This window comes from Amphichorda felina (genome assembly GCF_050947745.1).
Source record: "Amphichorda felina strain 45539 chromosome Unknown scaffold_4, whole genome shotgun sequence".
Taxonomy (NCBI): Eukaryota; Fungi; Ascomycota; class Sordariomycetes; order Hypocreales; family Bionectriaceae; genus Amphichorda; species Amphichorda felina.
In genome coordinates, this window is record NW_028145046.1 from 880,607 (window position 1) to 895,451 (window position 14,845).

Consider the following 14,845-nt stretch of genomic DNA (forward strand, 5'->3'; position numbering starts at 1 on the left):
TGTGCCGGATCGGAGCCGGACCGGGGTTGAACCCAAATACCAACGGCTACAAGACCACGACTGACTAGGAGGGGAGTTGAAAAAGTCTTGTGAGCAGCTTATGGGCTATTCACATGGGGAGTTACCTTATTTGAACATCTATACTGGCCAGCCATGAACCGGATCCCTTTATCTGGGTGGTGCATTTATATCTGCAAGTAAGATAACCTATATACTCTAGGAGGTGAGTGCTGGGGTCACATGAACACTGCATTTGGGACACTGTTGCTTTTTAATGCTCGTCAAATTAGACTATTAAGGGTTTTATTTTCCTCACCCCGAGTTATCAATTGAATACGTCATTTAAAGCTTAACACTGGTACGACTATGCAGGGACATGTGGGATGTTGGCTTCGGCAGATGATAGCTCATTCCTGCGTGTCCAACAAAATACCCCTGTGTATCCATTGCCGAACTCGGGCATTTAGTCATTAATATAGATTGGATGCCTTGCTTATCTAAATCATTGCCTTTTCACTGCTAGGTCTACAGCGATGGGAGGGTATGTAGTCGATACTGTGCGTAGGACTTGTTGATCTTTCAAAATAGAGTTCGAAAGAAGAATTTTTGCCAAGAAAAATAAAATAAAAATTCAAGAGCCTTCTGATCCTTGAAAGGTAGACTTACCCCTGGCAACTATATTATAGACCCCTATATTCGTAAGTATAATAGTAAGCACTTGCGGAGCGGAAGTCACATGGGAACCTGGAACAGTGCGCAACTAAATCACACGTGACAGAGGCATGGGAAAGAAACTTGCGCTCGTTGTGCGGTCAAAGTTAGCTGGCGTTTAGACCAATTCGGGACAATGATGACGATATTATCAGCACCTCAGAGACAAGTCAAGGCTCAATTTCAGCACTGGGGATACGCTGTTAGTACTCAAGATGGGCGCTTGGAGTTATTGTGGTACAGTGTGCTGTCCAGGTCTGACAGTGGGCAGACAGTGACTAGACGTCTAGTAGTTAGTCGGGAGGCGATATGGCAGTTGACGGCGCCCTGTTAGCATTCCTAGTAGGTATCAATAGAAGCGCATGAGATCATCCCATCAATGATCCCGCCCGCGCGGTATCGAGCATTGACTGCCAGCTGGGCTGCTCGATGCGATTTCGATTTTGATTGCTTACGATACCATCCACCGTCCGCCGTCTACCACGTACTCTGACCGGTCAGCGAATTCGATACTGGACTCCACCTCAGCTCGTATCACCGAGATAGAGTCACAGGCTCAACCCCGCCACGACGACATGAATATGGACGGCATGGAGCTGCCTTTGGGCACTGCGGGCAATCCCACGACGTCGACACATATGCATCATGATACCTATGCCTCGAACCCCTCGTCCCAACCGCCCCCAGGCGGGCGCCAGTCGGGCAACGTCACCGTGTACCAGACGACGGGCTTAGATGCCTACACCAGCCCGATCGCATCCTCCGACGGCTCGGGTCCCCTGGTCAACCCGCGATCCTGCGTCACCTGCCGCCGGCGCAAGGTCCGCTGCGACAAGCAGATGCCCTGCTCCAACTGCCGCCGCGCCCTGATCCCCTGCGTCTTCCCTGCTCCCGGCCGCGCCCCCCGCCAGCCCCGTCCAAAGGATCCCAACGCCCCGCCCAAGACGACCAGCCAGCGCGAGGTCGAGCTCGTCAAGCGCCTGCGCAAGCTCGAGGGCATCGTCGAGGAGCTGAGCGGCCAGATCGAGGTCGAGTCGGGCGGCAAGGGCCACTCGCCTGCGGGTTCGCCCAGCTCCCCCAGCCATCAGCCCGCGGCTGCCCGGCCATCGGCATCGATTGTTGCGCAGCACGCGACAAGAACAGGCAGTGATAGGGCCCAGGGATCGCTCGGGTCGACCCCCAAGGAAGGGGATGCCCTGAGTGAGCAAGGGAGTGAGGGGTCGAGGAAGAAGGACATCAACGCGAAGCTGGGACGAATAGTCCTCAACGACCACAAGGGCAGCACGAGATATGTCTCGAATGGGTTCTGGGCCAAGATCAACGACGAGGTTTGCATTATTCTTAGCTTGGAGGTGGACCTTTTCCCACTAATACTGTCGCTAGCTGGATGCTCTTCGTCAGGACACCCAAAGGCTGACAGACGAGGAATCGGACGAGTCCGACTACGAGGAGACACCCGATGTCTCCCCACCCAATAATGGCGGTTCTGTGGAGGACCACCATGCATTCATACTGGGCTACCGGGCCGCCGACGTTGACCTGCGAAGCTGCCATCCGGCAATCCCGTCTCACGCTGCGTTCCTCTGGTCTGTGTACCAGGAAAATGTCGAACCCCTTATCAAGCTCCTGCATATTCCTACTGTGGAAGGGATAATGCGTGATGCTCGGAAGAACACCGACAGACTCTCGCCGGGGACCCAGGCTCTGGTATTTGCCATTTACTTTGCGGCCGTCATCTCCCTTGAGCCAGATGAGGTCAGTCATGAATTTCTAAGTTAAGTCCTTGCTGATGAAACATCTAACTCGAGTGCTGCAGACCATGGCGAATTTTAACGTGTCCAAGGACGACCTCCTCCGGCAGTACCGATTCGCCTTGGAGCAGTCGCTTGCACGGGCCAACTTCTTGCACACGTCAGAGCTTGTGGTTTTGCAGGCATTTGCCATTTTCCTGCTCGTGGTTAGAAGGGTGGACGATAGCCGCTTCTGCTGGACTCTCACTGGCCTCGTCGTGCGGATGGCCCAGGGAATGGGGCTTCATCGAGATGGATCTCAGTTCGATCTGACCCCCTTTGAGACGGAAATGAGGAGACGGGTCTGGTGGGCAATATTGGCCCTCGACCTCCGATCGGCAGAGGAGGTTGGCAGCGACCTGAGTGTCCACGAGGCATCATTCGATACACAAATGCCTCTCAATATCAACGACGCAGACATAAGCCCTTCGTCAACCGACTTTCCCACCCCGTGTGAGGGGCGTTCCGACACATCTGTCGCTCTCGCTCGGTATGGTATCCTTGTAATTTCGCGGAGATTCATGACCGAATTGGTGTGCAAGAACGCCGACATCAGCCCGTCAGAGCGCGAGCAGCTCCTTGTCGACGCCTATCAACGTGTCGAGGAGAAGTTTCTCAAACATGTCGTGGACGAGACGGACTCGCTGTACTGGATGGCGGCCATGATTGCCCGTATCATCGTTGCCAAGATGTGCCTGCACATATACCAGAGCAAGATCTTCACGGGGAACAACCCCAACCTCTCGGATGAGATCCGGGACCGCATCTTTATGGCCGCCATCGAGGTGGTCGAGCTTGGCCACAAGCTCAACGCCGACCCGCGCTGCCGGCAGTACCGCTGGTTGTTTATGACCTATACCAACTGGCATGCCATTGCCTTCAATCTCATCGAGCTCTGTCGCCGTCCCTGGTCGCCCCTTGTCGAGCGCTCTTGGGAGGCCATCAGTACCTTTGACCGGGATCCTGTCGACCTCGCCAAGAGCGGCGACCACGCCGCCGTCTTCCTACCGTTGCGCAAGCTCTACCTTCGGGCGCGCCGTCACCGCGCAGCCGAACTTGCCCGGCTCCGCGGTAACCTCGACGAGGCTCGTCGTCTGGACTGGGAGGAGCGTACACACCCGGCTACAGGGCGGTTCGGGCCTATACCCGGTGATGAGGGCCGTATGGACCAGGTGCGGGAGAAGTGGTGGTCGCTAGTTCAGCCAAATGGTCCATCGGCGCGTGGTCCGAACCTCACTATCCATCAGCAACCCCCGGTAGCTGGAGGGCCACCTGTGAGCCCAGTCTCGCAGCTCTCAACGGCCCCCACCAGCGACAGGGCCAAGTCTGGCACGCCCTCGACTGGGCAGATGAGCCTCACAGATGCGGCCATGGAGATGCTCGACGATATGATTACGCAGCCTAACCCTTCTCTCTCCATGCCAGCCCTGTGGCCATACATCGACATGAATGATAAGACAAGCGTGAGCTTGGCCATGGACGGGACCAACGCAACGGCCAACGCGCAGGGCCAGCAACCGCACATCGACGACGACGCACTGCGACAGCAGGCCAAAGCGCTACAGGCCCAGGCTACGTCCGGTAGTAACAGCCCGCCGCCGTTTCTGTGGTCCAACGCCTGGGGTGAGCCCGTGGCCCCGGGCAGGCTAGATGAGGACGAGGGTGCCGGCGCCGGTGACATCGACATGCTGGAGGGTGATTTCAACTGGGAGGATTGGGGGCAAACGCTGCAGAACTTTGACATGGGTGGTATGCAGCCACCGACATAGTGGCCCATGATGGGAGGGAGTACATGAAGACACGGCAGGGGTGTCTATGAGACGTCATTTACAGTGCGTAGTCGTACATGACTACACGTTGGTAAGCGATGTGAGATGGGCTGTGCAATGGCTTGATGCATGGATAAGACGATACCACGGGCTAGTAATTTTAAACGGGCTTGGAGTTTGAGGATTGTTGAGTTGGGACATATCTCGATTTCCAGGTTGGTAAATCTCTGGTGTTGAACATGACGGCATATGGCATTTATCGTAAGCTCTCTCTGTTTAGTTTACCTATGAATATCAAAATTACCACTGGTTTTCTCCACTCGACCATAATATATCCAAACATGGGTGGTTTCGATTAGCAGATGGACATGTTCCCCCGTTGCATTTGGATACGTCGGCAGAGTACTCGATCGAGAACAATGTATCTAGGGCCTAGCTGCGGCTGTGGATATATGTACAGTCCTTTCTATACTCGCAAGGATCACCATCAAAGCTTGGACTCGGACTCATTTGCCTTTCTCTCCTCCTCCAGGACATCTTCCCGCTTCCGCACCTCCACCTGTCTCGGGCCCCCCTTGCCAAACTTGACCAGCACGACCCTCTCCCAGTCTCCTCCCCGTTTCGAGCCCTTGAGCTCCGGCCCCGGCTTATCCAGCGCCAGAACCGCCCTCTGGTCCGACCCGCGTATGGCGATGGTGTGCGGGCTGATGACCTTGTCCGCCCAGGGGATCTCCGCCGTCCAGTGCTCCCTGCCGCGGCTCGTCTCCGCCGTGGGCACGCGCCGCAGGAACTCGAGCAGCTTCTCGCGCTGCGACGTCTGGTGCAGCGGGCCTCTGTCGCCGGCGCTGAGGAACTGCGCCAGCAGCGCCAGCAGGAAGTGCTGCGGCGGGAACAGGATCACGTCGCCCGCGGCCGCGCGCGCCAGGAACGTCTGCGCCGGCGCGAAGGTCGCGGCCGTGTGCTCGACGCCGCCGTCGGGCGTGGGCACGAGCATCTCCGAGGGCAGCGAGCTAGTGCTGCGGGCGAGCGGGAGTAGGTAAATGTACATCTGGGTGGTGAAGCGCTTGGGGACGTTGGTGGGCGTGATCCACCTGGTGCACGGGATGAGGTTTTCTGGCGAGGAAGGTAAGTATGCGGACTTGGTTGAAAAGGCAGAGGTGGAGGTGGAGGTAGAGACGAACCTGTGTCTGGGATTCCCCCAACAGAGTCCACCCACTCGGTGAACTTGACCTGGTTGCCGTGTATCTTCTTCCTGGCAGCTTCCCTGCCTCCGTTCTCTAGGCTGACTAGCTCGCCGCTCCCGTCCTTCTTCTTGGCTAGTAGGATGCCCGTCTCCTCAAACGTCTCCCTGATGGCGCCAATGCGGTATGCCGGCCCATCCTGGTGCCTGGCCGGCGAGTCTACAGCGGGGATGTCCCCATCGTGGAACGGGTCCAGGTTGCCGCCGGGGAAGACATGTGCTGAGGCGAAGGACGTCGAGGTCTTGACACGGTGGAGGAGGAGGACCTGGTTCTGGGGAGAGACGAGGACGACGGAGGAGCTGGGGCGAGGGTCTTCCGGCCCGTCGGAGGCAGTCGGCTTTGGGCGGCTCATGGTGGATGATGGCGCGGTTGAGTATAATGATACTGTTGATGAGGATGAGAATGACGGTGAGAATGAGGGCCGCGTGGAGGGATGTTTATCCCATCGTCGTCGTTGAGCAGAGCTGGCTGTGGTTCGCTGCAAGACGGTGGCGCAGCCAAAGAGCCTCGGGATGATAACGTGCCTCCCGCAGGACGTCAATGGCGCAGACATGGGGAAATGCTTGTTCCCCCACGGGCGATGCGATGGTTTGGCGTGGAGTGGCCGAGAGCCCGAGATGCAATTGCGGGGGAAATGAGATTACCGACGCTTGGGACGCCTGATGCCGAGGCTCGATCGGGATCCACAGTTGGAGTTGACTACTACGGTCTTGGTGTACGAATGGCATTAATTCTAGGCTTGCTGTTGAAGAGGGATCCAATATAGCCAGTGCTTGTACAAATGTGGGTGATATGTATGCCATACTGCCATATGTGTGGCGCCATCGATCACTTATATAAGTAGCAAAAGAAACACAACGCCATGAACTCTGTGTACCGGATGTCCATAATCCCAATGATGACGCCTGCTATTAATCAAAATCGCTTTCTTTCTTTCCCGCGTAAATTCACCCTCCATAAGCAGCATATGCTCTTGGCCTCGCACCACTTCTTGACCTCGCCAGGGCTGATTTCGCCGTCGTGCCCGACCCTTGTCAGTTGTCCCGAGTTGAGCCAAGATGCAAGATCCTCCAGCACAATAGGGTCGTAGAGAAGTATCTTTTCGTACCATGATGGGTTGGTGGGATCCGTTGATCGTGGTGCTGAGGTAACCGCCTGTGTAATGCGGTCGAATAAGATGGTTTGTTTATCGTCTGGGATTACTGCGAGTGACAGCTCGCCATCTTCCTCCATGGAAACGGAGAGGTCCACTCTAGTTGCCGGGGAGAAAGCCTGCTCGGGCGAGGAACTTGCTAAAGGAGACAGAATACTCTCATTCTCCGATTCCGAGTCTGGGATCTCCACTACCGTCTTGGGGATCGTGGGTTTTCGAGGGGGCGTGCTGGGGTGTGGAGGCACCGGCGCCTTGGATGCCTTGCCATTCGTCCTCGTCTTTGTCTTCACGGGCGATGGTGTTCGTGATTGGCTAATTGAGTCCCTCCTTGGTCGTCCGCGCGGCCGCTTTGGCGAGACGGGCGACTGCCCTGAAGGTGGTGGTTCCGTTCTGGTTGGGGGGGCACTTCTCAAACCGGTGGAACCTTTCCTTGGCCTCCCTCTAGGCCTCTTGGGTGACTCGGTTGGTTGCGCCGAGGGCGGTGGGTCTTGGGATTCAGATAGAACAGCGCTGTTCTTTCTCGGTCTTCCGCGTGGCCGCTTGGGGCTTGCGGCCCCCTGTGCGGCTATTGTGGGAGCCTCACTTGACCTGGCTGAGGTCGTAATCGTTCTAACGTGGGCCGGCCCGCCGTGATTCTTGCTTTGCCAGCACTGGTCGAGAAGAGTGATCATAGCCGTCCGCCTCTTCACGGCCTTGAAGCCGTATGAGGTAATCTCCTTGGAAAGCTGAGCATCCGAGTACAGTTCGTACGTAGGACGGGAGGGGTGTTCCTGCGCTGTGTCGTCGGAAGTTGTTCGACGAAGTTGCGAGGCGATAGCCACGGACTGTTGCACAGTAGACTTTTGAGTCTCCAAGGCCGAAGAAGCATCAGGTCTCTGGATATCTGTGCTCACCGAAATTTGACTGCTGGAAAATGGAGAGTTATCATCAATAATTTCCAGTGGCTGTTTGGCAGGCGAAGGCAAGATGTCAGACAGGGTTTCGAAAGAGTCACCGTCTCGAGGGTCAACTGGTGGCTGAGTCTCCGCCTGCATTTTCCCTGCCCACGAGGCAGCGGGTCTCTTCGATGCATTTGGCTTAACGGGCGAGGAAGGTAAAATGTCAGACAAGGTTTCGAATGAGTTTCCATGAGGGCTTGGGGCACCGCTGAGTATTGGTCGCTGTTCGCCCTCCGCCTTGAAGTAACCAAACGGGTCGTCCCCATTATCGACCGATAAACGGCGTGGAGAGCCACTAACAAGATCAATTATCTCTGCGTCGAAGAGCTGGCCATCGGTGTTACGCGCTGCAGCTTCCCACAACTTCTGCCTTTGCTCAGACGTCTCGATTGCATCGCTGTTCAGCGGCGTGGCAAAGTCTGCAACCTCAGTCTCGGTCGAGTTTTGGATAGCAGATTGAATATCGCGTAGTAGCGATGGCGATTGCTCTCTCACTAGCTGACTAGAAGTCCCGAACACAAAGTCTTGTTTTGAAACCTGCATGAGGGCGGCGCCAGGAGACAGCAGAATAGGCTTCGGTGGCGGCGCTTTCTTCTTCGATTTCTTGGCGGGTTTCTTGCGAGCTGGAGGCTTCGTCTTGCCTTTGTTACTCGTCTCGGTGTTCTCCATCCCTTCAGGACCGCTCGGCAAGCCATCGAGGGTTGATTTCGTTGGAATCACAGGCTCAACCTGCGTCGCGGGCCGATAAGCGGCTGTGGCGAGCCCAGTTATTGTCCGAGGCTTCTTCTTGGGAGCTTTCTGTTTGGTTGGCGATGCTGCAGGGGCAGGCGACACCGATCGGCTAGCATCGTGAATGTTCACAAACTCGATGAGTTTTCGCTTCTTCAGGAAGCTTGAGTCTTCGTCTGAAATTGTGACAACAGAGTCCCTCAAAGGTTGTTCGCTGCACCCGTAATTCTCCAGAAGGTTCTTGAACACTGCCGCCTGCCCATCATCTCCCGCCGAGGAGTTGACATCGTTCACCATTATGTCGTCGGGATCAATAGCAATGAAGGTGCTTTGTTTTTGAGGCGGAGGAGTCCAGTCCACCCTACGATTTGCTGCGGGCACTAAATGAAGCGACTCGTCTTCATTGACCTTTACCAATTTGTCTCGAGGAGGCTGGTCCGGGAAATGGTTGCTCATAGTCCCCGTTTTCTTCACAACCTTCTTTGCCACCTTGGCATCTTCCTGGGGAGCCTGGTCCGAGCCAATCTTGCCTGCTTTTTTGCCAGGCGATTTGGGTTTGGGGCTAGGCATGTATTTTTTCCAGGGTTGATCCGGCGTTGACAATACAAGCGTCACAGAGGAATCTTCAGCGCTCTGCCTTTCCGGCGTTTCCTTCCGTCTTCGAGGTTTGCGCGGTTTTGATGCAGGTTCGGGGTCGGCTTCGATCACAGGGACGGAATGGTCGTTATCGGCAGCAGCTTGCGCGGACTTCCAGTGCTCCTTAGCACTCATGAAGATCGAGGTCGCGCCATCAGGGATGGGTTTAACTCTACTTCCGCTTCGGATTGGCGGGCGTCGTGGCACCTGCGATATGAGCTCCTGCACGGGCGGGAGATCAGGTGACGAAGAATTGACCGGCAGCGCTTCGTATAGATGGGCCCGCGTCGGTGAGGATCGAAAGACGTCCGGTGAAGTCATCACGCCCCAAGTCAACACCCGAGAGCGCAGAGCGCATCTCAGGTCTCTGACGAACAGCAACGTGGTTATTTTGTAGCCAGGTTCATGGAGAAGGGGAGCAATGTCGCGATCGTTGAAATGGGTCGTCATCCGTGGCTAACAAGGTGGACTCGGCGAGTTCTGGCGGGGCCGGTCGCGGCTCGCGAGACTGCCGCGCGGTCACCTGACACATCACCTGACCACACAACCCTTCGTGCCCCACGAAATTTGCAGCACCACACCAAAATCTCGGGGAACTTTTCGAACATCCCACTCCAGCGTAATTAACCACCCAAACCCACGTCAAAACACATCCCGACACCCCCCCAAAACCGTCAAAATGGAGAACGACCGTGGCGATATCGTGGATCTGTAAGGACAATCAGAATTGTCACTGTACGCCCAGGCCAGAGTACTGACAGTTCGACCTCCAGCTACGTCCCGCGCAAGTGCAGCGCCACCAACCGCATCATCAAGGCCAAGGACCACGGCTCCGTCCAGATTTCGATCGCCAAGGTTGACGAGAATGGCCGTGCCATCCCCGGCGAGAACCACGTTTACGCTCTCTGCGGCTTCGTCCGCGCCATGGGCGAGAGCGACGACTCCATGAACCGCCTGACACAACGCGACGGTCTCCTCAAGAGCGTCTGGAGCGCGCAGAGGGGTTAAAGGGGGGATACCTACCGGTGATCGGATGAGAACAGTTTCACGACCCGCCGACGACGAATGCTACGCCGTCAGGCATGACAGAAAAATCTTGACTGGAAGCGTCAGGTATTGGTCCGGACCTGGAGGCATGGGTGGTTACTAGAGTTGGCTGCATCTAGCAAATCCAATTCAGGGCGTTCGGCTCGATTTGAAACAGAGATCCCAACGATCGAACAAAACTGCGACCGTACCTCGTGACGATTTCCTTGATATTACCTCGTTTTCCCGGCTAGCAAAGTCTCCTCGGATCGACCGCACAGGTCTTTTGGTGACCGAGGATTCTGAGACTACGACAATAGTCTCCATGCCGCAGATTGACTAATGGCCTTTTAAAAAGCCGTGGCGTCCAAGTTCCTAGCCATGGTACAGATACGGGTCAAACATGTTTCCTCAACCTCATGTGATGTGTCGATAAATTTTAACCGCAGGCCAGTATTCGAACAGCTACTACTGAGTACTAATGTACAGACGCCCTCAGTCCTCGGCGCACACGCGCCTCGTATTTACATACCACTCTCGATACCCTGCTTATACGCACTCAACGCTCGCTCCCGACAGTGTTTATGGTCAACAATGGGTTCTGGGTAGCCCTTCTTCTTGGCCTGGGACCCGGCGCCGCGGTTATATGGCTCATGAATAGCTTTGCCTTCGATCCCAGCTAATTCCGGAACCCATTTGCGAATATACTCGCCGTGAGGGTCGAACTTCTCGCTCTGGAGAAGGGGGTTGAAGATCCTGAAGTAGGGTTGAGGGTCGACGCCGACACTGGCGCTGAAGCCCCATCCCCCATTGTTGCTGGCGAAGTCCCCGTCGATGAGATGTTCCATGAAGTACCGCTCACCCTTGCGCCAGTCGATGAGGAGGTCTTTTGCCAGGAAGCAAGCCACAATCATCCGGCATCGATTGTGCATATAACCCATGTGCTTGAGCTGGCGCATGGCAGCATCCACTATAGGGAAGCCTGTCTTTCCCTCGCACCATGCCGCAAAGTGCTCCTCGTCGTACGACCAGGAGATATTTGAGTAGTCTGGCTTCCATGGTTTGTTCATGCTGATGCTCATTAGCTAATTGCTTCGGGTCGGGGATCCGGCTTACTCACCAGACGTGCGGCCAGTTGACTAGGACATGCCTATAGAAGTCGCGCCAAGCAACTTCACTGATCCAGGTTGCGATTCCATCGTTGCCCCCGTTTAGCTTCTTCGTCTTATTTCTGTCCCTGGCTGTGCGGACGCACATCCTCGCACTGATGGTCCCGCTCGCCAAGTGAACAGAGAGACAGGAGGTTCCGTTCTCTGCTGGGATGTTTCGATTGTCGGAATAGCCCCCGATCCTTTCTTGGCAAAACTTGTCCAATCGCTTCAGTGCTTCATGCTCGCCACAAGGCCATAGCGGCCGGTATCGCTTCTTTTCTTCGTCATTAAGCGACTTGTTCATGGGTGCCTCAGGTATAGGGCAGTCAAAGAGACCCTTGAACTTCTTGCGTGCGCTCTCTGGGTTCCTGCTGGGCGGCTCGAAGAACTCCAAGAAATCGAGGTTGTCGTGTATGTGGGCCACCCAGGTTCGGTACCAGGGAGTGTACACAGCATACTGATTTCCAGAACCGGTATGCAGCTCTCCGGGAGGAACCACGCAAGTATCGTGGACGACCTCAAAAGACTTGCCGTTCTCGGAGAGATCTCGTACCATCCTTGCCTCTCTTCGAAGCTCGTCAACTTCGTACTCCATATTGGCGAACAAGTGGTTGGCTCCCCACTCCTCCATCAGCTCCAATATTCGATCCGGAATCTTCTTTCTCTGCTCCACTGTTTCGACGTACAGCGGAATATCCAGCTTCGCGAGGTCTTCCTTGAGCACTTCAAGCGTCCGCAGCATAAAGTCTATCCGCACTGGTGCCCTCAGGTGGGCTTCAAAGTCCTGCGGACTGACTATGTACATGCATATCAATGGGACTCCAGCTTCCTTGGCCTTCTCGCTAGCAAGCGCCAAGGCTGTGTTATCTGATTGCCGGAGATCCATCTTGAACCAGTGGACGATGGCATTCTTGACCTTGACGGCTTTGCGTTCCTTTGAAGTGTCTTCAAGGGCCGAGTAGAGCTCCTCGATGGGTCGAGGGATCTCCTCCGCGATGTAGGCGCGAGCGCGCGCATTGCTCATCTCTGGCGGGTAGTACTTGCGTAGAACGACGCCATGTCTCTCGGCCTCGTCAGCCAACGGATGAGGTTGACGTAACCCATTAGTGGCGTTGTCGGTCTTGGACTTCTTGGTGTGGTTCCCGTTGGCCTCAGATGGTGGAGAAGCAGGCTTGCGTTTGGCGGCAGCTTTACGAGCTGGCATTGTGTGAAAGTGCGTGATAAGTGGAGTGTTTCTAGGAGGTAACACTTGGGACTTATGTGAGATGGCAGACGGTCGGAAAGAAAAAAGATTCAATATGTCAATGGTCAAGGCAACACGGCATGGAAGCATTGATTATCGTCCGATGACAATATTTGAAAGGGAAGGATTGACATGGGAGGCGACATTGTTATGTATATTCAATAGCACCGCAGCAACTCCCTTTAGTCAAGACCCGCGTTCCTTCTGCTGGCCGAGGAGATGAGGAGATGGAGAGTAAGAAGCTCGATTTGGAGTGCGTCATTGGGTTCCTGAAGATCGAGGCGGTTGCGCGCTAAAGTAGCGGGATCTCAGATATTCGTACCTATACACTACTACTAGTACGTACGTACGAGTACTACTAGAATACGGAGTACTAGTGGTAAGCGCATCACGCGTCCCCTTGCTGAGTGCTGAGTACAAAAATTACATACCTAATCTTCAGAAGTAGCAGTGTTTTTGTGTGTAGAACACAGGTGGCTCGCCCTATAAGCTTTAGACGTGATTGAAGAGTGGCATGCGGATTGTTGAAGACCTAGGTATCTAATAATAAGGTACCTACGGATTGTGCTAGGCGATCTGATTGTAGAGGCTTGCAGTCACACCTGCCGGCACTGTATACGGTGGCATAAGACCACATCATATCGGAACGGCAAATGACTAATTTTCAATCAAACGCCAAAGACCCAAGTCTATTAAGACTCCGTAAATAAAGTAAAATCAATACCTTATTGTTAACTAAAAGTATAAGAGATAGCCTTTATAATAGCTGTCATAATTATCGAAAGGTGGCGCTTAGTCAAAAGCAGCCCTCGTAGTTGAAAGCACCCAGGGAGTAGCCCTCGTAGTCAATGGTAGTAGTAGCCGTTATAGTACAATATACACCTCAACATCAAATAGAATACTCGTAATTAGGTATAGCGCTCGTTATCCAACGTTTATAGTAGTCGTCGATAATGGTAAAGGTAGTGCAGTCATTCGCCGTTGCGACGAAGCGATCTCATGTACCAATACACTGTATGCTGGTTGCTGCTGCCTTCCAGGTTCCAGCGCGTCGTCAGGTGACTCTCGTCCTGCACAACGCTGCACGTCGCGGTCTTCAGGCGCTGACACGACTGTTGCCTAGGTAAGCTCATCTTCCTCCTTCAAGTCCCATTCTTGAACACGACACCAACCTCAACCACCCTCCATCTGAGACATCTCCAGTGTTCGGTTGCACAGTGTTGCGTCGCCTTCGTCACCTGTGTAGCTCGAAAACCACCAGACCAAGGCTCGAAAGCCACACAGGGACTTGACGACACACCAACCTGTCCCATACCATGTGTCCCAGCGAGCCTCGATTCTAGCTTTAGAGAGCGCATGAAGGCTTTTGTTCTCACTGTTGACTTGAGTCTCCGTTAGGGAGGAAAAGACATTGCGGAACGAGCATCGAGCAGGGGCGCCTGGTGTGCATCGCAGGGATTCCTTCGGTTGCTTGTGGCACGATAAAACACCGCAGGCACCTTACCCGATCGAATTTGTTCGCTCAACCCTCAGATTATTGCCTACTAGGAGCTCTTTTCTCTAAGATTCTCTCTCTTTACCTTTCGCCTCCAAACCGCCCAAGCGATGGCTCTTCAATCCACGTGGCGGCTTTTGCCACTACCGGAATCCTCCAGCTTACCTGTACTTCTCGCGTCTATCGAGATAGGTACGGCTGCCTACACTGTCCGTGTCACAGATATGGCCAACATGTGGGTCGAGAGTTTGGACAGGAAAGCCATCTGTATGAGAGGATGGGGTGAAAACACATCAATCGACCCCAGCGATACGCCGGAAAATATGGCCCAGTTTCTTGCAAGCATCCGGTCAACTCTAGATCCCTCGCACCCGTCGCATGGACAGACGTCCATGAGCCTAGCGCCAGCTTCGCCGACCGATGCCGGAGAGGGTGGCCTCACCTTGAGGGTGACTTGCAATTTGCCTGGACTACAGCCTCTCAAATGGCCAATGCATCTGAGAAAAGCTTCGCCTTCAACCATGGCTACCGCTCTCGTGCTTCCTCTCATCCAGGCCCATTATTCACGGACTCGCGAAATAGAGTCTCTGGTCTCCATGCTGAATCAAAAAGATGGAGTCGTCACAAAACTGCTGGACAAGCTTGAAGCGACAGGTACGGGGCTGGAGCATGTTTTCAATGCTCTCTCGGGCAAAAAGAAGGTTACAAGATCTTCTGCAGAGGCCAGAGTCAAGGGTCTTGCCCCTTTTAACAGAAGCCAGTGGCAGAGCGAGATGGACCGGGAAGAAGGGCCGGAGACGGCAAGCTCCCTCATACACGATGTTTTCGCCATAGACGGGGCGCGACACCACGGCTCATTGGAAATTGAGGATTCGCCGAAACTCGACAGATGGTGGCTAGATCTCAAAGGAACGTTACAGCTCCCTCAGCGCGAACGCAGCACCGAAACGCAGCGGGACCAAA

At 54.7% G+C, this 14,845-nt stretch overlaps 5 protein-coding genes across 5 annotated transcripts; 2 read left to right on the plus strand and 3 right to left on the minus strand.

Annotated features, from left to right (window-relative positions):
- Positions 1-1,286: 1,286 nt before the first annotated feature.
- ACO1O0_004038 (transcription factor domain-containing protein) lies at positions 1,287-4,270 on the plus strand (the record flags this gene model as incomplete). The annotated part of the gene is made up of 3 exons (XM_083193481.1): positions 1,287-2,039; positions 2,095-2,466; positions 2,528-4,270. 3 exons carry the CDS (start codon positions 1,287-1,289, stop codon positions 4,268-4,270), a joined length of 2,868 nt encoding a protein of 955 aa, XP_083050429.1.
- Positions 4,271-4,757: 487 nt separating this feature from the next.
- Positions 4,758-5,863, minus strand: ACO1O0_004039 (NUDIX hydrolase; the record flags this gene model as incomplete). The annotated part of the gene is made up of 2 exons (XM_083193482.1): positions 4,758-5,383; positions 5,452-5,863. The coding sequence occupies 2 exons, from the start codon at positions 5,861-5,863 to the stop codon at positions 4,758-4,760; spliced, it is 1,038 nt and encodes a 345-aa protein (XP_083050430.1).
- Positions 5,864-6,426: 563 nt separating this feature from the next.
- On the minus strand, positions 6,427-9,102 carry SLX4 (uncharacterized protein; the record flags this gene model as incomplete). The annotated part of the gene is made up of 1 exon (XM_083193483.1): positions 6,427-9,102. One exon carries the CDS (start codon positions 9,100-9,102, stop codon positions 6,427-6,429), a length of 2,676 nt encoding a protein of 891 aa, XP_083050431.1.
- A 544-nt stretch (positions 9,103-9,646) lies between these two features.
- Positions 9,647-9,975, plus strand: RPS21 (40S ribosomal protein eS21; the record flags this gene model as incomplete). Its single annotated transcript, XM_083193484.1, has 2 exons — positions 9,647-9,678; positions 9,741-9,975. 2 exons carry the CDS (start codon positions 9,647-9,649, stop codon positions 9,973-9,975), a joined length of 267 nt encoding a protein of 88 aa, XP_083050432.1.
- A 542-nt stretch (positions 9,976-10,517) lies between these two features.
- On the minus strand, positions 10,518-12,348 carry PHR1 (deoxyribodipyrimidine photo-lyase PHR1; the record flags this gene model as incomplete). Its single annotated transcript, XM_083193485.1, has 2 exons — positions 10,518-11,064; positions 11,114-12,348. 2 exons carry the CDS (start codon positions 12,346-12,348, stop codon positions 10,518-10,520), a joined length of 1,782 nt encoding a protein of 593 aa, XP_083050433.1.
- Between the last annotated feature and the right edge of the window lie 2,497 nt (positions 12,349-14,845).